The sequence below is a fragment of the Bubalus bubalis genome, chromosome 23, assembly GCF_019923935.1.
Source record: "Bubalus bubalis isolate 160015118507 breed Murrah chromosome 23, NDDB_SH_1, whole genome shotgun sequence".
NCBI classification, from domain to species: Eukaryota; Metazoa; Chordata; class Mammalia; order Artiodactyla; family Bovidae; genus Bubalus; species Bubalus bubalis.
This window is the reverse complement of record NC_059179.1, coordinates 22519797-22544889: the sequence shown is the minus strand read 5'-3', so window position 1 is coordinate 22544889 and position 25093 is coordinate 22519797. Positions and strand designations below refer to the sequence as shown.

General features: G+C 45.5%; 2 protein-coding genes across 12 annotated transcripts in view; both read right to left on the bottom strand.

The window, feature by feature from the left end:
* Positions 1-8167: 8167 nt before the first annotated feature.
* BTRC (beta-transducin repeat containing E3 ubiquitin protein ligase) overlaps positions 8168-25093 on the bottom strand; it is a 173621-nt gene continuing 156695 nt past the window's right edge. For all 11 annotated transcript variants that reach the window (XM_006053158.3, XM_006053160.3, XM_006053162.3 and 8 more), the window contains 7 exons: positions 24800-24918; positions 22881-23130; positions 22275-22393; positions 20959-21069; positions 19006-19084; positions 14702-14894; positions 8168-12789 (listed from right to left, as the gene is read on the bottom strand). In XM_006053158.3, the coding sequence (XP_006053220.1) occupies positions 14733-14894; positions 19006-19084; positions 20959-21069; positions 22275-22393; positions 22881-23130; positions 24800-24918 (840 nt within the window). In that variant the 3' untranslated portion in view covers positions 8168-12789; positions 14702-14732. The remainder of the gene's footprint in view (positions 12790-14701; positions 14895-19005; positions 19085-20958; positions 21070-22274; positions 22394-22880; positions 23131-24799; positions 24919-25093) is intronic.
* Positions 19869-20951, bottom strand: LOC102401698 (cytochrome c oxidase subunit 7B, mitochondrial-like). The gene has a single exon (XM_044935234.2). It carries the CDS (start codon positions 20244-20246, stop codon positions 19989-19991), a length of 258 nt encoding a protein of 85 aa, XP_044791169.2. The 5' UTR covers positions 20247-20951; the 3' UTR covers positions 19869-19988.

Below are 25093 nucleotides of genomic sequence, written 5' to 3'. Positions count from 1 at the left end.
AGGACGCAGGCGGCTGGCGCGTGTGCAGCCCATGTGTGTGCACAGCTGCGTGTCCTGGCCCCGGGCAGGCCGGACACCCCGTGCACCGCTTGCTTCCGCCGAGCGAGCCGCTTTGTTCCTCCGCCGCAGGCAGCCTCGCGGGCTCCCGGCTCCGGCAGCCTGGGCCTGGGCTTCTCGGCCCGTCGTGATTGGCGGCCCAGCGGGCCGCTCGACTCCCTCCCAGGCGGGCGGAGCCGGATCGGCTCCCGTTACCGGCGAAGGCGGGTAGGGGTGGGGGGGCGGGGGGGGGGGGCGCTAGGCCATCCATCTTCTGTTATTACAGCGTAATGGGGCTGCTCGGGCGCCCGCCCATTTGTCATCGGCCTCGTTCGCTGATAACGGGCATTTGTCATCACTTTCCTCTGAGCCAATGTCATCAGCGCCGCTGACAGGCAGGGATGGGCGGGGGGAGGAGGTGGGTCGCGAACAGGAGCACAGGCGCGCACACGTGCATGTGGGCCTGCTGGACACACTCCTGCACATACACACAGGCACACCGAACCTGGGGAGACACATGTCCCTGTGTGTGGATCGAGGCTCCCTGGAGACGGACACACAGGCAGACACACGCTCAGAACAGCCTCATCTGTCAAGCAGATACTCCCAGCTGGAGATCCTCTTCCCCACTTGAGAAGGCGAGTGCTGGGGGGAGGGGCTGGTGTTCGTGGTTAATGGCAGCTCGAGTGCAGGTGGCCCTCTGCCAGCTCCCTGCGTGCACACGTGTGAAAGGAGCCACCAACATTTATCGAGCCCCCACAGGCTCTACAGGCTTACATGTGACTGTGCGTCCCAGTGGCCGAGTGTAGAGCACAGGGAAAGCCAAATTGTCACACTCGGGTCTCCCAGGCCTCTCAGACACGGGACCTTGAACAAGTCAGCAGGGCTGAGTGGTGGGGTCATGGGGTGGTAAGGGTGGTGAGTAGTTGGGTGATGAGTAGTGATCCCCACCATGCCTGCCTCCCAACCTTCCAGAGACAGTGTAGCCTGGGAATCTCCCTTCCACTCCTGACCCCACTCAGGCTCTGAGCCCAGGATGATCTGAAGCAAGAGGGACTCAGGAAAGACTTCAGAAAGAACTTCCTGCCTGGAAAGAGTATGAAGCAATTTGGGGTAGGGATGGCACTAGTAGCCAAGAGGGGAACTTGGAAGAAAGAGAAGATCCCTTGTTGGTGGAGTGTCCTGAGTCCCTTGGGCTGAGCGAGGTACCAGCCCCCCGGGGCATGCATGACATGTCTTCCTGATGTTGCTTTCCAGCACATTCACTTCAGATGGCAAAGGGGACTCCGGTAGCCCTTATTATGGAGGAAGATCCCCCCAGCCCCACCCCACTCAATCGCTCTGTTTATGGCTATCTGGCACTTATTAGGTGCTCAATAAATAACTGTTGAATGAATAAATGATTGATGACAGGGTGTGTGGAGGAGGGACGGGGTGGGTCTTTCTAGTCCCTCCCTGAACGGCCATCAGCCACTGATGGCCCAGATCTCATCTCTTGTCCTCCCCCAACTCCCTTCCTTCCTCCTTTGTAGCCCCCCAAATTCCTCTTCTCCCCCAGCCTCTCCCTCCTGGGCTGAGGGGGGATGGGTGGGGGAAGGTCCCCTGGCAGAGCAGGGCTCGCTTGTTCCTTGTAAATGAAGACCATAATTAACATTAAATTAAGGTAATACAAATGAAGGCAACATAGAGGCTGACAAGATGAGCGTTTGGGGAGGCAGTGGGGAGAAGTGATTCATATTTTTAATTTACTGTACGGATGGGCCGTGTGGCTGGGGAGCGGGCGGCTTGCGTGGAGGGGGTGTCGCCCCGCGATGTTTGCTGGGCTCTAAGCGAGCACACAATGACTATTAAACTCAACTGTCCATATAATGGGACAGATTTGACATGACGCCCACCAGAGCACCAGGAGCTTGGCCGGCCAGGCTGTAAATCCTGTCCACACAGCACCCGCCTGCCCACCTGCCCAGCTAGTCCATTTGGTCTAGGACTAGGGTAGGGTAGGCACAATCCCCAAGGGGTCCATGAAGCACCCAGGACTTCGGAAATGGGGGGCAACAAGAGGGTCCAGGCTCCTTGCCGCAGCTGAGCTCAGGATTGGGGGGCCTTTAGGTCAGGTCTCACACGTGTAAGGGTGAGACGGGTCCTGGTCAATGCAGGACCTCGGTGCCAAGATAAGGAACTCTGTGACCCCATGTGTGGTGTGTTCTAGGAGTTGAAGACACTGGTGTCCCATTCCAAAGAGGGGACTGTCATCTTCATCATCATCACAGCTCACACTTACCAAGGACTTGCTCTACACCAGACCCCACTTGTGACCCATTAACTGAGTCCTCACAACGAGCCTAGGAGGAAGCTATTATCATCCCCATTTGCAGATGGGGAAACTGAAGCTAAAAGATAGGGAGTAGCTTGGTCACAGAGCTTGTAAGGGTATAGTGATCCACCCTACTTCCATGCCCCAGGGCCTGGGGTGACCCCTTGATCCTATAAACTCTGTACATGAAATGAAGGGCCATCACCCCAGGTGGCCTTCACACACTGGACCCTGAGGCCTTAGACACAAAGCTCTCTAGGGAACTTGGTGTGTGTGTGTGTGTGCATGTACAGGCACACGTGTGTACATCCTCGCTCCCTCCCTCCAATTGAAGAAAGGTGCCAACAAATCCCAGGCAGGCAGGGAGGGATCCCTGCTTACTCACTCTGCAATTGGAGCCGAAAGATGCTCATCCCTGGGATGAGAGACGCAAGTGTAATTTAGGTTTTGATATTATGAAAGTCTCGCTGCTCTAAAACAGCAGGGCACTCGGTGCCTCATTAATAAAGGATAAACTTGGAGTCTATTTACAAGGCGCTTTTTGGGGTTATTTACTCTCCAATATACATATGTAATGTTGCGCATACTTACCGCTAGGTACGGCTTATCCTTTCAGCCTGGGCCTTGAAGTCACCCTGGGGAAGGTGGGCCCGGCAGGGTGGAGAGGGTCACTGGGGAAGAGGGAATGCAGAGGAGGTGAGCCCTGGAAGTGGGGAAGCTCTGTGGGAGATGACAGGGCCCCAAGGGGGGATCGTAGAATTTTAGAGCTAAACGGTAGAAGGGATAGAGGTCCCACCCTAGCTGTCTCCCATTTCCACCTTCCTGAAGCGCAGTTCCCTTATAGATTAGGTACAGGCTAAGCTCCCCTGCTGGGCCTGCAGTCTCAGCCTCTCTGGCTATCAGGCTCTGAAAGGAGGTCAGCCAGTTCCTATCAGTAAGCATGTCCTGTGAAACTACCGGGCACCTAATCTTACACCAGCCTCCTCACAGCCCTGCCCACCCCTGCCATTGTGCCCAACAGTGCCTGGAATGGGCAAGGCCTTCCTCAAACCAAGATGGAGGCGACCTCCCAGCTCCCAGTGCCGTTAGCCTGCCACAGTCAAGAGGGGTTCCCCTCAGCTGCTCAGCCCCCAACTTTCCCTGCAGCTGCCACCGTCTTATCCTGGGCTCTTCACTTTACATGCAGTATCTCTGGGAATCCGCAGCCATCACACGAGGAAGGTACCACTCTCATATCTGTTCTATAAATGAGGAAACTGAGACTTAAGTGAGGAGACTCACCCCATGTCATACAGTCAGTCAGGAGGTGCCAAGCTGGGATTTGAACCCACATGAGGGTCTTACCCATAAGGCTTCCTAGAGGGTCCTGGGCCTTCACTGTCCATGCTGGCCCCTCTGCTCACCAAGGACTCCCACCAGCCCATGGCCTCCAGTGAGGAGCTCTGAGCCCCACCCTCTCAGAGCACATGTCCCTTCACTGATCGACCTGTTCATTCACTGAACACTGTCATGGAACAGCCACCACATGCGGATTTGGACCTGGGCCTGCAGCCTGAGCGGGTGCAAGTGTATGGGAGTGGAAATCTTGCCAGAGACCCTGGTTAATGCACCGGGAGCTTGGAGTTAGGGCCGCCCACTCAGACGTCCTACACTTAAAAGTTGTGAGATTTTCTGTGCTTGTGAGCTCCTTGGATGAGGAGTGTGTGGCTCAGGGCCCAGCTTGGGGTGGTGATGGTGGCATGTGTGTGTATGGGGGCAACACTGGCCTGCCTGCCCTCCCCGGGCCACTTTGGGCCAAGGAGACATCTGGTGGTCCCTAGGAGAGGGCAGGTTCTTGTGCATCCTTCTCGGCCCCAGCACTGGGGGAGAGCTGACCTGGAGGGTGCTGGACAGAGGGAGGAAGGCAAGCAGGAGGATCTGATCCATCATTGTTGGTGAACAATGAGCCATCATCACCCTAATTAAAAATGTAATTACAGCAAATACCTTCTGGGCCGAGAATGAATGACGGATGGCAGGAAGGCACCTTGTAGGCGTCAGTGAGGAGATGATGCTAAGTTCCCACTCTGAGCTGGGGAACCCAGCACCCGGTCACAGGGTGCCTTGGTGCCTCCCAATAGGATGGTGACAGACAGGGGCTGGGGCTGTGGGGGAAGCAAAGGGCCAGGGCCTGAGGCTTTGCTGGAGGAAAGGGTGGGAAGGAGGCAGGGAGGCCAGAGTAAGAAGGACGGGCTGTTGTGTCTGTGTCAGGTGGGGGAGCAGGGCCAGTACAGAGTAGGTATCTCTGTGACTGTATCACCAGAGCACAAGGCAAGGTTTCATGATACAACTGCTTTGTGAGTAACCAGGCTCCTGTGAAGGCCAGAAGGACTGACTGACCTTTGGCCATAGAGGGTGTGTACAAGGGCCAGGCTGGGGGGCTCAGTCTGCAGAGGCTAACCATAGCAGGCGTCTGGTGGAGATATGGGCTTTTAGGCCTGGATCAGGCTCCAGGGATTGGGACTGTCCTGAGCACTGGTTTGTCTTTACCTGGGGATTAGGGTACATGGCAGGGGACCGACCACATGAAGGGAAGAGAGATGGACCCTTCCCACCACCCTGGCTTCTGCTGCTCCCACCTTCAGCAGGAAAGGCTCTCAGCCACCCCCACCCCTGTCCTGGACCCCCTCAAAGGTTGTGGGCTCTGGTTGTTCAGGGAGGCCTGAGCTTGGGACATCTTCCTCTACTTGAGATCTGAGCATCTGGATTCCAAGGACTGTTTGCCAGGGGCCCCCACCTCCACTTACCTTCAGAGACTAGGAAACCCTGAGCACAGGGTCAGGTCACTCTGAGGCCAGCCTGAGCTGTGATAATTCCAGGGCCAAGGCAAGAAGGCCAGCCTGGATGGGGAGCTTGGTGGCCTTAGCCTCTTGGCTTCATCTGCCATGGTGGCCTCTGGTGGTCCCTCAGGGTGTATGGGATGACCCCAGGGGAGAGAGGGCTGGGTGAGGGGTGGTGGGGAGCCCAGGCAGGCAGGCAGAGGGGAGGGAGGGAAGGCTACTGACAGCAGAACAAATGCTTGTAATTTTATAACCAATCTCAGTGTGTCCATGGGGGGCCGTTTGTGCCTCCACTCAGGACCAATCAGCCTGACAGAGCTATGAGTCTGCCTGAGTGAATGTGAGCAGCTCCCCTCCACCCCCAGCACCACTTACTGCAATCTCATTACCCACCCAGCCCAAGACCAGCCAGAGCTGAGGTGCTGCAAGGAAAGAGGACTCAGCCCACGCTGAAGACGACCCAGGCCAGACCCAGGGCTGGGCTTGTGGCCAGGAAGGAAGCATGGGCACACCTTAGAGACTCAGGGACTCAGATGGAGGAGGCAAGGAGATGGGCCCAAAAAATGATAAACATTAAGCACCCTGGTTGCTAGGCATGCTGGATACAGGTAGGATACAAACCCCTGCCCTCAAGGGGCTTGTGGTCTGCTAGGGGCCAACAGAAAGGTTGCAGAGGGATGGGCCCTTGGGAAGGCAGAGGAAATAAATGTGATTGGAGGTGAGGAGGGGCAGAGCCCCAGAGCTGAGCTGGAGGGGTGGGAAGGACAGGATAAGAAATGCAGGGAGAGTGAACCAGAGAAACCTCTGGAGTGCATTTAGAGCCTGGGCAGGGAGATGCAGGGCATGGGAGAGAAACACCCAACAGGGGAGAGAGGAGGGTGGCCAGGGAAGGTCTGGCTGGCCAGTGGTGGATATTAAAGGATGGCCTTGCTGGATATCTGGCTCTGGGGATGGCTATGTGCCCATTAGTCTCTCTAATTGTCAAAAATCTAATTTAGTGTCTGAAGCCCGGGCCGGCCTGGGGTTAAATGGAAGGAGGCAGGCCCAGCCATAAATCTGCCCTCCCAGCTGAGGCTCGTGCTAATTCTGCAGTTAAGTGAGGGGGTGAGGAGGGCAGCAAGATGGGACAGGGAAGGTCCTGGCTAGGGGGTAACTCTGACCCTGCACACCAGCCCCTAGGTGCTAAGTCATAGCCAGGCCCTCCTCCTTTACTAGAGGAAGGAGACTTTCCTGGCGCTGAGCTGGGCCAGGCAGGGTTAAGTGTCTCAGACCAGGAGTCTCAGGGTCTGCATGGCTGGGCTGGAAAAATCCTCAGCCCCTCTTCCTGGACCCACTCTAGGTCTAAGTGGGCTCAGCACTTGCAAAGTGATAGGAAGGTCACATTTCCTAGCCACCTGCTGAGACTTTGGTGAGGAAGAGGGCATAGAGAGTCACACCATGTGATCAAGATAGCAGTAGTCTTGAGTGATGGGGACCCAGGGGCCACTCCTCAGTGGGGAGAACAAACACAATCTGTGGGCTTCTCCTTTCTTGGGCCCTGACTCCAAAGCACCAAAGGAGGTACACAGGCACATGGGGACTGGCACAGCCTCCCCTACCCAAGGCCTCATTTGGCCTGAGGCAGGGGAGGGCTCTCCACCTGGGCTTGGTAATGACCTCACTCCCCTCAGAGCCACTAATTGAAAGCAAAGGGTGTGGCAGGCACAGCGGGAGAGGCTAGGGGACCGAGAGGGTTCCCTGAGAGGCTCTGCTTCCGTTGGGGTGGGGAGGAAAAAACGATTTCTCCTGGCTTCTGCTTCGTCTCACCAGGCACCCACCCGGCCTCTCCTGCTGCTAACCAAGTACCTTTAATTAGCAGCCTAATAAAATGCTCTTAATTGGCAAGAGCCAATCAGGATGAAGAGAGGTCTCCTCTCTAGTCATTGCTGATGGTGGCAGAACTTTACGTTTTGAAGGGGAGAGGGAGTCCAGACCCAGCACTGCTTTAGGAAACTGTGATTTCAGGGTGTTTTCCAAGGTGTGCCCTAGACCCGTCTTCCTGTGGGGAATGATCTGACACTGGCTTTCAAGGTAAGACCCATAACTCTCGAGGCTCAGCCTCTGCCTAATTCTGGGCTCAGAAGTCCAGCCTACAAGTGACCACTGAGCCAATGCCAGTGGCCCCAGTGGTCTCTGCTGACTCCTCCCCTTCTCTCTTCACCCTCAGGGAGGAGACTCCAGTGTGGTCTTGGCAGTGTGGAGAGCCCCTTTTCTTGTTCCTCACATTCCTCATCTGCACAATGTCAAGGTGGACCTGATGCTCTGTTCTAGCTCCTGACATGCTCCTGTTCTAGCAAGGATAGTTCGGCACCAGAGTCCTGTCATCTAACAGCCCGAGAAGGCTGTAAGGACGGCAGTTGTCAATCCAGGGACCACAAGCCAGGGAGCCTGGTCAGGCAGGAAGGATCACTACTAAGAGCCCATAGATATAAAACAAGGATGGGTTAATTTTGCCACGGTTCTTGCTTGTGACACCAGGAGGGAGGGGTCTAGTTGCAACCTGGTACCCACTCCCCTAGGTTTGATTCAAGCAGGGAAGAAGGGTGAGTTTCCTCCCTTCATTTTTATAGCTTGTTGGAATCTCTCTGGAAATTGGTCCCAAATGTGAGCTCTACCATCTCAAAATTGATCAAATGGGATGCAGGGGAAACCCAAGTCTTTTCACCTGATAAGGAGGCAGAAGAAAACTTAAGTTCTGGGCTCAGGTTGGTAGGGCAAGACTATGGTGACCAGTTCCCAAATTAGACATCACTTTGGCTTTAATTTAATTCAACGTGGAACACTTAATTGTACGCCTGGGTCCCCACATTTACTCATACCATTTGGCCCTGACTCCTCTCAATGTTGTTTTTTCATATCAGATTTTCTTTAAAAGGTCTCTGTTTACTCCCTCAATTTCTATATTGAAAAAGTCATTGTCCTCTTGATGTTGGGGTAAAGAGACAAGACACCCAGATAATTCACTTTAATCTTATATTTGTAATTAAGTTACCTTTTTTTCTGAACAGTTAAAAAAAAACACACTATATTATCATGATTCTAGGTTGTGAACATATCGGTACATTGACTACACATCACCATGACATAATCACAAAAGTCAAAGCAGTACGTACTGAAGAGTCTAGAGAACAAAGGCTGAGCAAAAGCTCTCAGGGAGGCTCCCACTTGTTGCCAGGCCTGCCCCACAGCTGGAGTCAAGTGAACATCCCTCAGAACAGTCTGCATTGGGCTTGAGTGATCACTGATTTGGGAAAGTGTTAGTGTCCTTGGTACCCAGAGAGTTAACCTTGTATTTTTTTTCCCCCCATCAACGTTCAAGAAAGGGAAAGGGACAGAGGGGAGGTGATGCTTTATAATGCTGTTTACTGCACTGACCTTTGAACACACAACCACAGAACCAATCGGAAGCTAAGGGTGGGCTGGAGAGATGCTGGCAGATGTCATCCACCTCCAGGAAACTTTAGATCATAGGTACTCAATTTCCAACAGAAGAGGTTTCTGGATATCAATGCATTAAGTTCCACCTGAAATCAGGTAGCCATAATCACACTTTTTTGGTTTCTCTCCTCAATTTCAAGGATTCTGAAGTCACAAATGAACTACAGGTAAAAATAACAAGAAGCAAAACTCAGCTTTATTCTACTAAGAGACGGCTGTCTTTTTGGCACAGATTATGTGGAGTCTGTGGATAATGGAAAGGGCTTGTGGTCTGTCAGTGATCAGCTGTGTGGATGAAGTCTGGGGAGATGAACTCAGCCTGCAGGTTTGGATACATTTGATAGAAGTGAGGGTTATTCTAGAAGGGAAGAGAGGAAGGCAAAGAAAAGCAAGGGCACCTTTTCATGTTCTCCAGATCGTGGGAAGTCTGTTGAACTCAGAGAAATGGAGGAGGAGATCAGAAATGTGGATTAAAGTCATATGGCAAACCTGATCATCAGACAGGTGGTGGGCATCTAAACATCCCCTTTTATACCTGAAGTACCTTGGATTCCTCCAGAACCAAGTTTGCAGCCTAGCCTCTCTGGCCTGCACTATTCTAGGCAGGAAGGTGTTACCATGTAAGATGCCAAGAAGGTCAACAGTACCAAAGTGTATAATTCTAGGGAAGAAAACGTTGCCCTAGTTATTAATATTCTATCTCCCCGACCACTCCACCCAAAGCCCTGAATTTCCACATATAACCAAGTGCTAAGTAACCACAGCTGTTCAGACCAGTGGGTACCAGGAAATGGCAAAGAGTGCATATTTTCTTCTCTTCAACTTTTGGTTTTACAAAAGAAAAATAAAAAGGATTTTTCTTACTCAAGCAGAAAACAGAATGATTTAGGGGTCCCAGGATCCTTCCCCAAAACAAGTTATAAGAGCCAGACTTTATTACTTGTCAGTAGAATTCCAGAGAGTCTGTCTCTGAAATTTCTGGTAAAGAGTCGTTGGAAAGAATTTTGCCAAGAGACAAGTGTAAAAGGCCTCCCATTCACAATTCATGTCCACTTTCAAACTGCACATAGGGAAGTAAAAGGATGTTCTCAGCAGTGGAAATACACACACGTAGCAAGGCATGCTGGTTTTGTCCAAGAAGCCCCGGTGTGAACAGAGAACTCACAAGTGCCCATAGAGCAACTGGGTGCAGGGGCATGCACATGCTCCTCACCTGCTTTTGAACACGATTCCTCTATCTTTATGAAATGTTTCTGGCAGGCCCACACTGGAATTTTAGTGAGAAGAGACTAATCTACAATGGGGAAGAGCCCAGAGACACCTTCACTTCCTTTTCTACCATTTCTTTGGAGGTGTGAAGACTTTCTTTGTTTCTCTTTTCTTTTTAAAAAGGTCAAACTTTACATTTATTCTAGCCCAGTTGGGGATTAGTGATAATCAATTCCCACTGAAATCATGCAGAGATGGTAAGTGGGATTTACCTTCTCTGGAAATGAACTTCTACTTACCTGATTATTTCTTCTACAATGAACTGGTAAATGACCCCCAGAGCTGAGAAATGTGACTGACTCCAGTTTTTCAGACCACTTAACTCCATTCCCATTTCCAAAAGCAGCAGAGGACAACTTGCAGAATATCCTTGATGGAGCTGATGGGCTCCAGACTGCAGGGTCCACTCTTGATCTCATTTATGATGTACTGGACAAGCTCCCCAAATGGTCTTAGAAACAACATAGCTTACACTGAACCTCTAGGGGCGAGCAAAACCCCGGGCACCAAGGACTATTCCGCAGTTCCACTTCTGAATAGCAGCATATAAGAGAAGGGCTGGTAAAGTTATGGCTACTGGACAATATTTTGAAACAGTTCAAAATCCATTGCCTCTTTAGTGCCTGACCTGGGTGTTTTTCAGGGTGGTCAACCCTCTGCCTCATCTATAGAAAATCCTTAACCAATCAAAATCCATTAAGTCAAGACAATAGACAAGGAACCCTGATAGTGGCTAAATAGAAGACATTTCTCTAGCATGTGGGTAGTTGGTAAGGGTATTATACTCAGAAAATATTTCCCTGGCAATGACATATTACATTGGAAAATATTTTCTCTCTATAACCTGTTACTAAAAGCTTAAAAGCACTCATAAAGCAGGAAAGGAAAAATGCATATGCACAGTCTGCCTCTCACTACGCAAAAACATTCAGTCTGGGCACGTTTTGGAAAGAGGATTCCTTCTGGCAAAGCAGAGGGAAGAGTAAGGATGGCTTTCTCTCTCCCCACCTCCCTTGCTGAACTAAAGTGGCCTGGCTTTGAGGTCACATGTTACAGGCTCCCACTGAAATTTTACACCAGCTGGTTAAAAGAGGCTTTTCTTTTACTCAACTGCATTGATTAGTAATGGAAACAATGGGCCTGTCAACTCAGCTTCCAAGGGACCCTTGAGACTGCCCTGGGCCTTGCGGCTATTGATGGGTGTGTCTGTGTCCCATGAGATGGCTGGTGCAGGCCCACTCCTGACCTGGAAACAAGTGGGGCACGCATGGATAGTACTCTCTGTGCTCCCGGGTTGGGGGCACACATGCCCTCACCTGAAGCTCCTACCCGTCAGCCTTGACCCTTGCTGAAGTTCATTTGTTTATGTTGCTCACCAACCGCCAGAGAAATTTTATTGGCTGGGGAGAGTGGAGAGTAAAATAAGGCCAGGAGGAGGAAGAAAAGTAAAGAGAAGGCAGTTTCTGCACCATTAATAAACCCTGTATGCCAAACTTCACCCTGATTCTCTCTCTCTGGCAGCTTTGCCTTTTATATATACCAGGTTTGGAAAAGCAGAAGGAAAGTTCTGCAGTGCAAGGCTGAGATAATTAGCTTGGTTTTTGAGGGACGATATTTACTGGCCTAAGTGAAAAAGACATCACCTTTTAGTCCTGACCACCTGGTAAGCTAGTCTGATCATGGTCTTGGCAAAGAGACAGGTGCTTTGGGTACTCGCAGGCCCTGATGAAGAAATCAGAGACGCGAACCATTATGCAGAAAGTACCGAGCAACTGGCTCCGGCCATTTCAGTTATTTCTGTAGGCTGAGCCTTAGCAGTGATTTAAGATGAAGTACAATGCTTTTTATTACACATCTAATTGTTAATGAGAGGAAATGCAATCAGCAACTCCTTTCCACACTCTACATGGAATCCAGGAGACTGCTGAGTGCAGAAAAGATGTGGCCATTGATGGAGCCCAGGAAATTTCTGCTGCCTCCCTTCTGGGGGTAGGGGTGGGCTGTGTAACAAGGGGAAGAGAGAAGAGTTGCAAATATGATGAGTCCCATGTTTGAGAATCCATTGCTGCCACAAAGGGTCACTTGTGGCCAAAGCCTAGGTTTGAAATTTTGACTGAAGAGCATTTTAACTCTTCTAAGTATTGCATTTCCTCATTTGCCTCATGATAACTGAGGATACTTTCTTCATACTTTTTCTTCTCAGGTGGAACAGAGAAACATGTTGAAGGCGAGTGGGGCAGCAGGGGGCAAGAGGGACAGAAACAGAGAAAGAGATGGAAGGAAAGAGGCCCAGATCTTCCAGGGCATATATTCTTGTTTTCTTTCTTTCTTGCCCCAGAGGCTAAACAGACAGTTGCCTCCTCCTAAGCACAGTGGGGCTGGGGCAGGTCCTGCTGGGTGCTGGGCATGCCTGCAGTTTACAGGGAGACACTGGGTGCCGTCTGGCTTGAAGCTGCGTTTCCTGTCCCCTAGAAGTGGCTCTCTCCCAGTAGGCTACACAAGGAAACTAGTTCTTCTGCTTAACAGCAAAGCAAGAGAGATTCTGGCAAAACACTAAATATATTTATAAGTCATCTTTGTCTGGAACCAAATGAGGAAAAAACAGGTGCGGAGGGGAAAGGAGGAGGGGAGGTGAGGTTTAAAAGTTCCAATCATTCACAAAAGATAAAAGACATCTTCTGATAGCAGCACGGAAGCAGTCAGCTGTGCTGAGTAGACCATCCCGGGTCGACTGCAGACCAACTGTGTCCCAATAGGAGTCTTAAAGCCCCGCTCCTCGGCTAGTCCGGGGAAAGTGGGTGGTGGTTTGATTGTTACTGTTGTTGCTCATCCTGGTATTGGCAGATATGTTAAATACCGCAACTTTAATGAGTCCTGTGTGAAAACAGAGCACAGAGTCATTAATCCCTTTTCCTGTATTTCTCCCTTTCTCTAAGAGGAAAAGAATATTAAACTAGCTGTCAATTGGGAGAAAGGCTCAGAGGTCCTTCCTAATACCTGCTCTCTGTCCATGCCACACAGGAGTTTCTGTCAAAGGCTACATGGCCTGTCTGGGGACTCAGCAGGGCTCACTGACATGCTCAGGACTCTAAGTGCTCATGCAGAATGACTCTGATGTCTAGAGATTAACAATGACTATGGTGGGTGTAGCACTGAGCTTTCACCTGATTCTTATAATGGTAGAGCAGGTGAGGACAGCTCTGAGTTTCTGGCCTTAGTGGCCATGAATGCAGTATGCCACTGAAAAAAAGTGAGGGAGTAGGGGGAGGCTCTCTGGCTGCTTGGCTGGAGGGCACTGGTAGTGCAGATGAGGGGAGAGCCTGAGTGTTAGATGTGTGCTCCAGAAGAGCCCCCGGTACCGTCAAGGACAGGTGTGTAGGCAGTGATTGGAAATGTGGCCTAGAGATTAAGGCAGAGGTTGGGACTACACATACAAATTGGAGATGAGAGCTGAAGCTTTGGGGAGAGATAAGGAAGCCAAAGAAAGGAACTCAGATAAGGAAGAAAAGCCTGAGACAGACTCTTAGTGGATGTCTAAGTTTCAGGAGTGAGACAAAGAAGGAAATGTAAACAATCAGAGAGCCAAAATGCCATTGAAATCTGAGGACGACAACAATTTGGCAAAAGGAGGGGATACCTATATGACAATTTCAATATTGATACTAATTAATGGTTACTTTTTTTTATTGAGGGTCTGTTATGTGCTAGGCACTGTGCTAAGCACTAAGATTTCTATGCATAACATTTGATTCTCACAACAGCTCTGCGTGGTAGGTATTACAATTCTCAAGGAAACTAAGGCTTGGGGAAGTTGTTTGCCCAAGGGCACATAGCTAGGATTCTCACCAAGCCTGTCTCTGCGCCTTGGCTGAGGAAGCAGCACATCCTCTGTGACAGAAGTGAGTGCTGAAGCTTGCCCAACAAGGCTTAAAACACCCCATTCAGAAGAACCACTGCAGAAAGATATGCAGAAAAGTGTACTGAATGTGTGCTCCTGCCACAAGAACAGAGGCAAGTATAGGAAATGAGAAATCACAATAATGGCAATATTTCCCAGTAGCTAGTACAGTTTTCCCAAACCAGTGATGACCTATATCTGATCGGTTCAGGACCATCAGGTATGATCTGAGTATCCCAGGGATATAGGTTAAGATGAATATTAGGATCTTCTTCTGCCCTAGAGACAGGATGGAGATTTGAGTGGGAGGGTATCAGAGTTCTCACCAACTCCAGAGCTACTTCCAAGGTCAAAAAACAGTTGGAGGGGGCAGGGAATGCAGATAAGGGGGATAGAGAAAAGCTACCTTTTATAATCAAATGATACTGACAAGAGCTATGAGAGGCCAGCCTTGTGTGCTATTTTGCCAAGAGATTTTTTTCCTTCCAACATCAGATTATCTACTTGGGTTAAAGGGTCTCCATTGTAGGTACTAGTTTGATCTGGGAATTACAAAGCCACAGGCTTTGGGGTCAATACTCTTAGTTTTGAAACTGATTTAAATCTCATTTCCTTAACAATCCGACTAGGTGACTGAGGCAGGAATATTAGTTCTACTACACAAGGATCATCGAGACCTAGCTCAAGAATTATCTAAGGACTGAGGCTGGTTACCTCCATCAAGGGCAGCATCCAGGGTGCAGCCCAGCCCTGTCTCGTGGTGTCAGTTTCTGTATTATGGGACTTGGAGTTATAAAGGGCATGAGAAGGCTCCATGAACTCACAGTACCTTACCGCCAGTGTTCCATCGCTTACCCTCAGTGCTATGTACACAATTCTTTTTCATACCTGGGTGAGTCTGAGGTCAGTGTATGAGTATTTATCTGGAGATATAGGTGTATGTTCGAGAAGGGGAGCGGGGGGGTTCAGCTTGGGCAGCTGGATCATTTAGGAAGTCCCAGATGAGGATTGTGTCATCATGTGAACTGCTGACAATCTGGAATTCATCAAACTGGAGTCGGAAAACTCTTCCAGAATGCTCCTAAAGAAGCAGAAACAGAACTTTTGAACTATTCAAAATCAAAAGAACACAAATTCAGCAACATGTCAAAAGGACTCTATGGAAAGGCTAAAGCTGATAGTCTTCTTGACCATTTCAAGAATACAGATAAAAATCTTAATCTGGATTAAAGGCAGGATATAAAAGCCAAATAATGGGTAGTTGATTTCATATACAGTCAAAGTAATATTCCCCAGAGCTGACACATGTCAAACAGTACACGAGTTTCTCATTGCTAACTCTCCTAGACTTAGCCTCAATGAGAACATTCCTCAGTAGCTCTCAGGCTTTATCCTCTTCTCTGTATCTCTAGGATTCTATTACAATCATAGGCCAAGGGCTGATGAGCAATAAGCAGTACTGTGCTGGTATGTATTTATCAATTAACTATCCCCAATTTGTAAAAGCATTTCCACATTTTACAGTTTAAAAATTTCTATCCTAGCCAATTTCAAGCTATCCATCTGAGTTCAACCAGCTTGCAGAATTCATGAAAATCTAACAACTGGTTCTAAAAAGCAGGTATAAACCTGTTTCACTTAGAATAATGTCAAGTTTCATCTATGTTGTAGCGTGTGACAGCATTTTCTTTCTTTCAAGGCTGGATAATATTCTATTCTATTCTATTCTCTCTCTATATATATATATATATATACACACACACATACACACACACACACAGGAACTGGTCTTCCCTGGTGGCTCAGATAGTAAAGAATCTGCCTGCAATGCAAGAGACCCAGGTTCGATCCCTGGGTTGGGAAGATCCCCTGGAGAAGGGAATGGCTACCCACTCCAGTATTCCTGCCCGGAGAAGCCCATGGACAGAGGAGCCTGGTGAGCTATATAGTCCATGGGGTCACAAAGAGTCGGACACAACTGAGCCACTAAGCATACATACACATATTGTTTTCCATTGAGGCTGCACTATTTTACATTCTTTACAAGATGTAAATGAGCTCATTAGATACATGATCATCTGTGTTCATAAGACATATTGGTAGACATATCTGTAGTTTTCTTATCTTTGTTTGGTTTCAGGATTAGTGTAATGCCAGCCTCACATAATTAGGTAGGAAATATTCACACTGCTTTTATCTTCTGGAGGAAAGGATAGAGCATTGGTATAATTTCTTCCTTAAACATTTGGTAGAATTCATCAGTGAGCCCATATGGGCTTGGTGCTTCCTGTTTTGGACAGTTATTAATTATTTATTCTATTTCTTTAATAAGGTTAGGTCTATTCAGAATGTTTATTTCTTCCTAAGTTGTGGAATATTGTATCTTTCAAGGGATTGGTCCATTTCATTTGGGTTATCAGTTTGGAAGGCACAGAATTGTTCATAGCATTCCTTTATTATAATCTTTTTAATGTCTATGGGATCTGTAGTGATACAGTTTAATACTCAAAACTCAATGTATTCAAAAACATAACAATTAACAGAATAAAGGTGAAAACCACACTGACCAACTTGACAGATGCAGATAAGAGCATTTAACTAAACCCTATCCACTCCTAATAAAAGCTCTCTATTCTAGGAACTGAAAAGAATCTCCTAATCCTAGCTAACATGTATCTATATAAAATGGTAAAAGACCAAATACTTTTTCCTAAAGATAAGGATATCCATTCTTACCAACTGTTTTGAGCACTGTACTGATGGTCAGTACAACAAAACAAAAAAATGCAGATTGGAAAAGAAGTGTATCTATATATCTTGCAATGAACAATCCAGAAATGAAAAATCTTAATTTATAATAGCATTAAAAATAAGAAATACTTATGGATAAATATGACAAAAGACATATAAAACCTTTACATTGAAAGCTATAAAACATTGCTGAGAAATTTAAAAAGGCCTAAATAAGTGGTCTTTATTTAGAAGAAGATTCAGTGTTGTTAAGGGAAGGAGGGATTACTACGTAATTGTGGGCATGAGTTTAGTCACTCTTTGGTTGGCATGATGTCGCTGTTTTGTATATATGTCAAAATTTATTAAGTTGCATTTTACTTTAAATATGTCCATGTTATTGTATGTCAATTACATCACAATTAATCTATTAAAAAAACTTAGACAATAAATAAATGAGGATGAGATTTGAAGACACTTCAAAAGAAGATAAGCACAGGAAAAGATGTTCTATACCATTAGCTATCACAGAAATTCAAATTAAAACTACATACCCGCCCAAGTAGCTGTAATGTTTTTAAAAACGGACAAAACCAAGTCCTGTCAGGGATGTGGAAAAATAGGACATTCACACATTGTTAGTGGAAATGTGAAATGGTTTACATTTGCAAACTCCCCAAGTGCTACTTTGGGAAATAGCTTGGTAGTTCCTTTTAAATTTCAATGTATATTCAGAAATCATACTTCTACGTATTTACCCAAGAGAAATGAAAGAAAAAAATGTACACACAAAAGCCTATATTGGGATGTTTTCAGTACCACAAAGACTGAAAACATTCCAAAAATGTCCTTAAACTGGTAAATGAAGAAAGAAACTGGTTCATCTACACAAGGGAATACCACTCAGCAAAAAAAGGAACAAAGTATTAGCACATGCAACAATGTGAATCAATCTCAAAAGAAGTGGAAAAAAAAAAAAGAAAAATGCAAAAAGCTACATAAATATGGGCTTCCCTGGTAGCTCAGCAGGAAAGAATCCGCCTGCCAATGTAGGAGACATGGGTTTGATCCCTGGTCTAGGAGATCCTACCTGTGGTGGAGTTACTAAGCCTGTGTGCTGCAACCACTGAGTCTGTGCTCTAGGGCCTGTGATCCGCAACTACTGAGCCTGCACATGGCAACTACCGAAGCCCACCTGCCTAGAGTCCATGCTCCACAACAAGAGAATCCACAGCAATGAGAAGCCTGAGCACCGCAACTGGAGAGCAGCCCCACTCGCTGCAACTAGAGAAAAAGCCCACGCAGCAATGAAGACCCAGCACAGACAAGATTAAATATAAATAGAAGTTTTTTCAAAAGCTACATTAATATAATTTTATATGACACTTATAAGACAGCAAAACTACAGGGATAGTAGCTAGGGGTTGAGGAGAAGGGATTAATATTGAAGGAGTATCATTTTTAAGGTGATGAAACTGTTCTATATCTTGAGTGTGGGGTTTACAAAACTGCAAATTTCTATGCAAAATATATTACGAAAAAAAGGAACAAATTTTCCTGTATGTAAATTATAGTTCAAAAATCAAATGGGTGAACATATACATTTAAAAAAACCGTGTGTGAAACATGCAGGTAAAACAGGTCTAGAGCTAAAAGAATGAGCTTTACATTCAACAAGGAAGACAAAAGTACCACTCTCTTCTCCAGAGCAGAGGCTGCCTAAAGTGCTGAGAGGCAGGATTCAGGATGGGCTTCAAATCCTTGCTCTCATCTTTTCCTGAGTTGTGCAGAAGATTCTGTCCTCCATGATACCCCACCTACCTTTCTGTCATGGAAGCAGCTTTCAAACCTTTGGGCCATTTTCTGATCTGGGCCTTTGGCTAACACCATGATAAAGAACTTGTTGCTTTCGAGATGACATTCTTCCTTCTAAGTCATGTCTTTCCCCAAATGTCAAGATGTTTGGGCCACGGGGTATAACAGAATAAAAGAGACAGGATTCGAATTGCTGGAGGCAGCATTCCTTAGGAAGCGAACTCAGGGGCGGAGCAGGGGGTTCATGCAGGCTCCCGTGGCACTTCTTGCAGGCACAGGTGTGCAGGTCCTCAGATTCTGGACAGGTTCCAATTTGAGTCATTATGTTCTCTCTCCCCAAGTACCCCCTACTGTTTCTAGTGGATACAGAATTCTTATTCACTTCCTGTACTAAACTGTTGTGTAGAGTTGCTGTGCAGCTGTTGAACAGCTGCCACATTCTTCTCCATATACAGTCTCTAAAGCACTTTTGGATGAAAGGCAGCTATATAAACATATTTTATTGTCAAGTACTGGTTGCCTTTCCACTTAGTAGTAGACTTTGTGAGGTTCTAACTATCAAATCCAGATCTGTATTCCACAGCACATCAATGTTAATTTCTTCCCCTTCCTGCTCCTCAAACCCCTCTAAACAATAAGGCTCTTACCACAAGGGTCCGTAGACAAAGAGTTCCTGCAGGCGCACGAGGGTCCAAGGCAGCTACAAGATCCCACACTTTAATTTTTCTAAAGATCAAAAAGGGGACCAAAATCTTAGTAAAAAGCAAAATTAAGGGGACACAAGAAAAATAGCAAGAAGTCACGGTAATAAATATATATGGTGTAGATAGTTTTATGATAAATGCAGCTCACAAGATATATAAAAACGTTTTTGATTTGGAGGCTCAGATCATGTATTCATTCTTGGGTAGAGGTTATTAGTCTTAAAAGGGGAAAATGTATGTGATTAACCTAAAAACAAGAAATAGGTTAGCTTTAAACAAACTGAAGAGAGTGAACAGTGAAGTCACACCATACATTGGGGTCAAAAGGGGTTCTTATATATTAGAACTCTTAATGGTAGATGAGATCACTTAGACCTAGAAACCTATAACTCTGAGGCATTTTTTTTCTGGTCAATTCTGACAGTGGCCCAGGTCACACATCAGAGGACTGGGGTCCATGTAAGACTCTGAGTTTATATAAACAATATTTAAATAAGAAAAGTTTAGCCCTTCTTCGAATCAATTGTATGTCCTGTCTCCTCAAGGTAAGTAACAGACAAAACCCAAGAAAAGGGTACAGATCAAAACCAGGGCAGTAAGAAAAATACAACCTTGGACTTAGCTGAAACATGTCGTCATACCCCCAACAACTTCCCAAGGGTCTGACAGTGACGGCTGACTCAAAGCAGAGGAAATGGGTCTGTTAACACTTACTGCTGCTTGAGTTGTCTTAATGAATCAAGTACAGCCAGCTCGTAAACTAAGAAAAAGTTGTAAGTTAGTTTCTGATATTTTTTTTTTTTGAAGGTTTCAAATATACTTTATTTCTTCAAACATGCTATATTTTAATGGGTACATAGTACTTTTACTTGGAATTAATTATGAGTTGATTCTGAAACAATTCAGTATTAAATCAGCTGGGATGATTACTGTTCTCTCCATTCCTTTGGGGTGACTCTGCCAACAGGCGATGGGTTCCACTCTATTCCAATTTGTGTTGCCATATATACCCATACAGCAACACAGACAGTGGCTCCACTAGCTAATACAGCATTACCATATTTGTCATGGAAATCAGGTGCCCGCTTTTGATGGATCTCCCTTGCCACTGCTTGCTGAATGCTTTGAACTGTCAGACGACTTAGTGCGTTTTTGGCCAAGGAAAACATCCTGAGGTTGAACATAAAATGGCTGCAACTACAGCTGCTGGCCTCTAGCAATTCGGCGTCTAGTACCCTTGCAGAGTCTGGAAACAGTTTCTGATATTTTTAAAAAGCTGCCAATATTTGAACTATGACCTTCCCATCCTCCACATCAGGCACCCTGATGAGAAGAAATGGCAGAGTGCATTTCATAAGTGAGTTCACTCTTGTAAGAATATACGATGTGCTTATTAGCGTCACTGGATGTGGGATCCATCCACAACATGAACGGAGTCTGTAACCACTGGAAAGTAGACTGAAGGAAAGTAAAGATTATTTAACGCACTGTGACTGAAATGCCAGCAGTGAAGACAAGACCCTCCCATACTAAGCCCCCTCCAAAGATACTATCCTCCAACATTTCAATTTTATTAACAAGTCACTATTTTATATCCATATCCTGATATACTAGGGTTTATCCAGTTCTCTGCTTTATAGGGCAAAATAAATATATAAACAAAAATCCAAAATACTAATGAAAATCATGAGCAAACAAGTATAATTAAATGACTGGGAAGATTATTTGGAAAAGAGTGAACAAAGGAGATGTGAATATATGGATTAGACACAAGAATACTGTATCAGATTCTTTCTGTGATACCTATAATCTTTTGGAGACAAGGAAAGGCTATGTTTAACATTCTAAGGCAGGGGGGATTAAGAGAACTTTTAAAAACCCTGTCAGCACACTCACCCATCATAGGCTCCACTGACTATCCTCTTGTTATCAAATCGAATACAGCGCACCAATTCCTCATGGCCTTCCAACACTCGTAAGCATGCACCACATTCTATGTCCCATAATCTGAAAGAGAACATTGAGTGAATTTCCATGCATTCTTTTCTAAGCTTGGAATGTTATAACATACATCTTATGTCTTTTAAAATATCCAAAATATAAAAACCAATCAACACTCATATACAAATGTATTATTTTCAGTATAATTTATTTACTTTCTGCCATATAAGCAGAAAAATGTACGATTTAAGTTCAAATATGTTGTAAATATTTTTAAAGCCTCAAGCTTCATATAAACCTGTAATCAGGGTCACCAAGGAATACAAAAGATGAATGTAATGTACACAGTTGCCTAAGAAGGAAAGGGCCAAGCCAAGAAACATAATTGTGTTTCCGGAAACCACAATTGAATAAGAATGAGATGCAGGAACGGTGACATCCTGCTCTCACAAAATATGTGTACCTCTGTCACTGAGGACACCCTTAGCTTTCACCTCACTGTTCCGGACAGTTTTCTCATATAACAGAAATGCAAAGTAAGTTCTCAAACATTTTTATATACTAATTTAAATTATGTATGCCTTCTGACCAATCCACATGATTTCTAGGAATGCTAATCTCCTTAGATATGACAATATCTGTCTGTCGTTTTTTCAATGGCTTTTTCATTCCCTTAGTACTTCCTTTGAAGGAGGGGAGAGGGTTGATAAATCTTTCAAATTCTATGCATATGTGCGTCATTCATTTTCATGAAGGGAAAACACCAAAAAGTACTTCAATTTGTGGATTCTTCATAATTTGTTCATAATTTCAAAGACTGGTAGCTCCCTGGCCCATTATGTAATGCTAAAAAACCCAAAATTGTACAACTTCTAGTAGGGGAACAAATCTTTTTTGTTTTTTTTAAAACACTGGCAAAGAGAAAAGCCCTTTAACTATTTATCAGCACTTATAACTGCAGACAGGAGAAATTTACAGAAGGGCCTTCAACCTCCATTTTTATTTCTCTTGCTCACTTCCTCATTCAAGCAGTTCCTTTTAAATAGGTCTATCTGGTGATAAAACTATTACAGGAAGGAAACACATCAACAAAAGACTTTGCTGTGCTGTCTCTCTGCTTGGGGCAAACTTTTAACCTGTAAGAAACCACAGAAAACTGAAAAATGTTTTATTATAAACAGAACACAGTCGACAATTCGTTTGGTCTGTGCACAAACAATAAACGGCAGGATAATAGTGATCCCTTCTGGGCAAGGGCACCTGCTGCTCACCTGATTGTGTTGTCAGATGAGCCACTCACGACCAGCCTGTCTCTGTACTGCAAACAGGCAATTCCACGTTTGTGTCCGTTTAAGGTCCGTACAAATTCACAAGTACTTGTGTTCCACACCTGAAACAGAAATGGCATTGGCTGTTGATTTGGTGCTTTTATTAGTAAAATCTATGGCAACTGCAGTTTTCGGGAAGCAGAAAATGGGACTGAACTAGTAGGGGAAATTCAACGTCTTAAACCAATCCAAATCAAACCCCAAATGACACGTTTAATTCACAGTAATATAGGGCTAATTTGTAGCTGGTTGCTATCATATGAGAAATCCTCAGATTGATGTACTCTTATGGGGTTAGTCTCGCCTTGCAGACAAATCTTGAACCTAAAATTACCCCCTGCCTTTTTCATACTCACCATTATTTACAGGAATAAAAACCTAACCCAAATTGTCACATGATCTATCTCATTCATTACATAAACTAGTATCTGATTTAAATAAATATTAAGTATTGTACAGTGAGGGTTAAATATAAAATTGTCCTTGAGAAGATCTCCATATGAACTCCCCTATTCTAAGGTGGGGACTTACTGAAAAATGCCTCATTACCTTTATAGTCCTATCCCCAGATGCAGAAACGATGTACTTATCATCAAAGTCTACAACATTGACTGCAGCTCGATGTCCGACAAGCACCCTGCGGAGGGTGATGTCAGTTGGGGAGGCCATATCCCATACTGCAATGGAACGGTCTTTGGAGCAGGTCACCATCATGCCATTATTGAAACGCAAGTGCAGAACTGCTTCACAATGGTGAATCAATGTGTTCAGCATTTCACCTGTATTTACATCCCACACCCTGGAACAAAAATATTACGGTTATCTGAAATTGTAGTGAAATTCATACTACAATCTATTTTAAGTACTGGATTACCTCACTGCCCACCCCCCCACCCTATTTCTCACAGTTAATGGTATACCTTACTCTCCTTTTGTAGCTCTAAAGTTGAGCTGAGGTAAAGTCTACTGATTGGCCATGGGGAAGCGGTAGTTAGAGGACTGGACTGGGAAAGTGGGAAGAGGAAGGAGATGGGATACTGCCAGTATGCCATCCTTAAGACACACAACTTGAAATCCGGGCTAGTTGCAGGGTGCTGAAATGAGGGTGCAGCGCCCATCACCAGCAAATTGGTCCCAAACTGCAAGATTATCATAAACCTTCTGACATTTAATCTGATACATTTTAAACTGGTGGGAATTTTGCTAATAACTGCAGCGTTGGTGGTCCCACAGATAGCCCTCGGGTCCTAGAACTGATTCAGGCCAAGAACCTTCTGTAATAGACTGACTTAGTATTGTGGATTTGAGCTTGATGACCTTGGGCCTTAGTATTCACCACACAGATCAAGGCGTAAAATTACCTAAACATAAGGCCCGATTTCTGTGCTCTGAATGAGTGTAGGGATCAAGACCAGCCACCCCAATATAAATATGGGCTTCACAGCAGAGTGCAGGACCCTTAGATAGCTTGAGAAATTTTTGTGAAGGTGTATTTTACTTTCATCACTCATTTTGTATACTTAACTTTGTTTTTTTTACAACATATTTTATTTTTTTCCAATTTAACCCTCTCTCTTTGAAAATCATTTTTTCCCTTGTACAATAAACGATGTTAGCCTCTACAATCTTTAAGCTTCCTTGAGGCACTCCACAAGCACCAATAAATGTTAAATGCTGATAACTCTATGAACTGAATTTGCTATGCCTTTAAGTCAAAAGACAAGAAAACGCGAATAGCCTTTTCTATTCACAGAGGATAATTCGGAATGGTAAACATTTAACTTCAGAGAATCTAACAATGCAGTTAACTGCTTTTTTTCTCCCTATTTTTTTAAAGTTACTTCTGATGCATTATGTTTGCTAAATCCTTTAGCTCAAGGCAAAATTCCTAACAGAGGTTTCCAGCAGTTCTGCTGGTACCCAGAACTCAAGCTACACTGGACTCCAGCAGCATAATGGCTGTGTCATCAAATCACTAACGCCTCTGGAAATTGAAGGCCCCTCCCAGAGTGAAGCTTGCAATTAAAAACTGCAGGGACAGCAGGGGAGGGGCTGGCAAGAGAAAGTACTGCTCACCTGTACACATTTTAAAGGAGATAATGCATGCCTGTACTACAGTTATAACCACCTGAAAGGAAGGCTTCATTCCATTCATGTCATTCCCCTGTGAGGTGGTTTTTGTAAAAAATGCAAAGTTTACCAAGTTTCTATAATACATGATTCCCCCAAACTAAAACAGAGTATGTAGTTTCTTAAATGTACAAAAATGTAAACTTACCATAACCATTCCTAAATCAAGTCTTCCAGTTCTAGACTGACACAGTGATGGGGGGAGCTGATTGCTTATTCTTCTTTGGTTATGAAGTTTCGTAATTGTGTTCATGCAGATACAAACAAAATCACTATCTAAGGCAGAACAGAGTGAATCTGATGTTTCAGAGTTCAAAAGATCATTTGAAAGTTTCTACCTGACCGTGGAATCCGACGACCCAGTTATGATCACTCTCTCGTCATACTGGAGACACAGGACAGAACCTGTGTGGCCTGTGAGAATCCGCTTGCATTCCAGTGTGCTTTTATCCCAGATCTAGGATGGCAAACAAGATCCTTTTGATCACCATGATAATGGGGTGGTGCAGAGACTTGCAGGCCCTATTATGTATTTGATTCCCCCAAAGAATCAAAGCCCAGAGTAGTGTGGAATGCACTCTTTTCTGCAGGTAGAGCTAAGCACTTCTACATATGTGGCTTCAGTATAATGC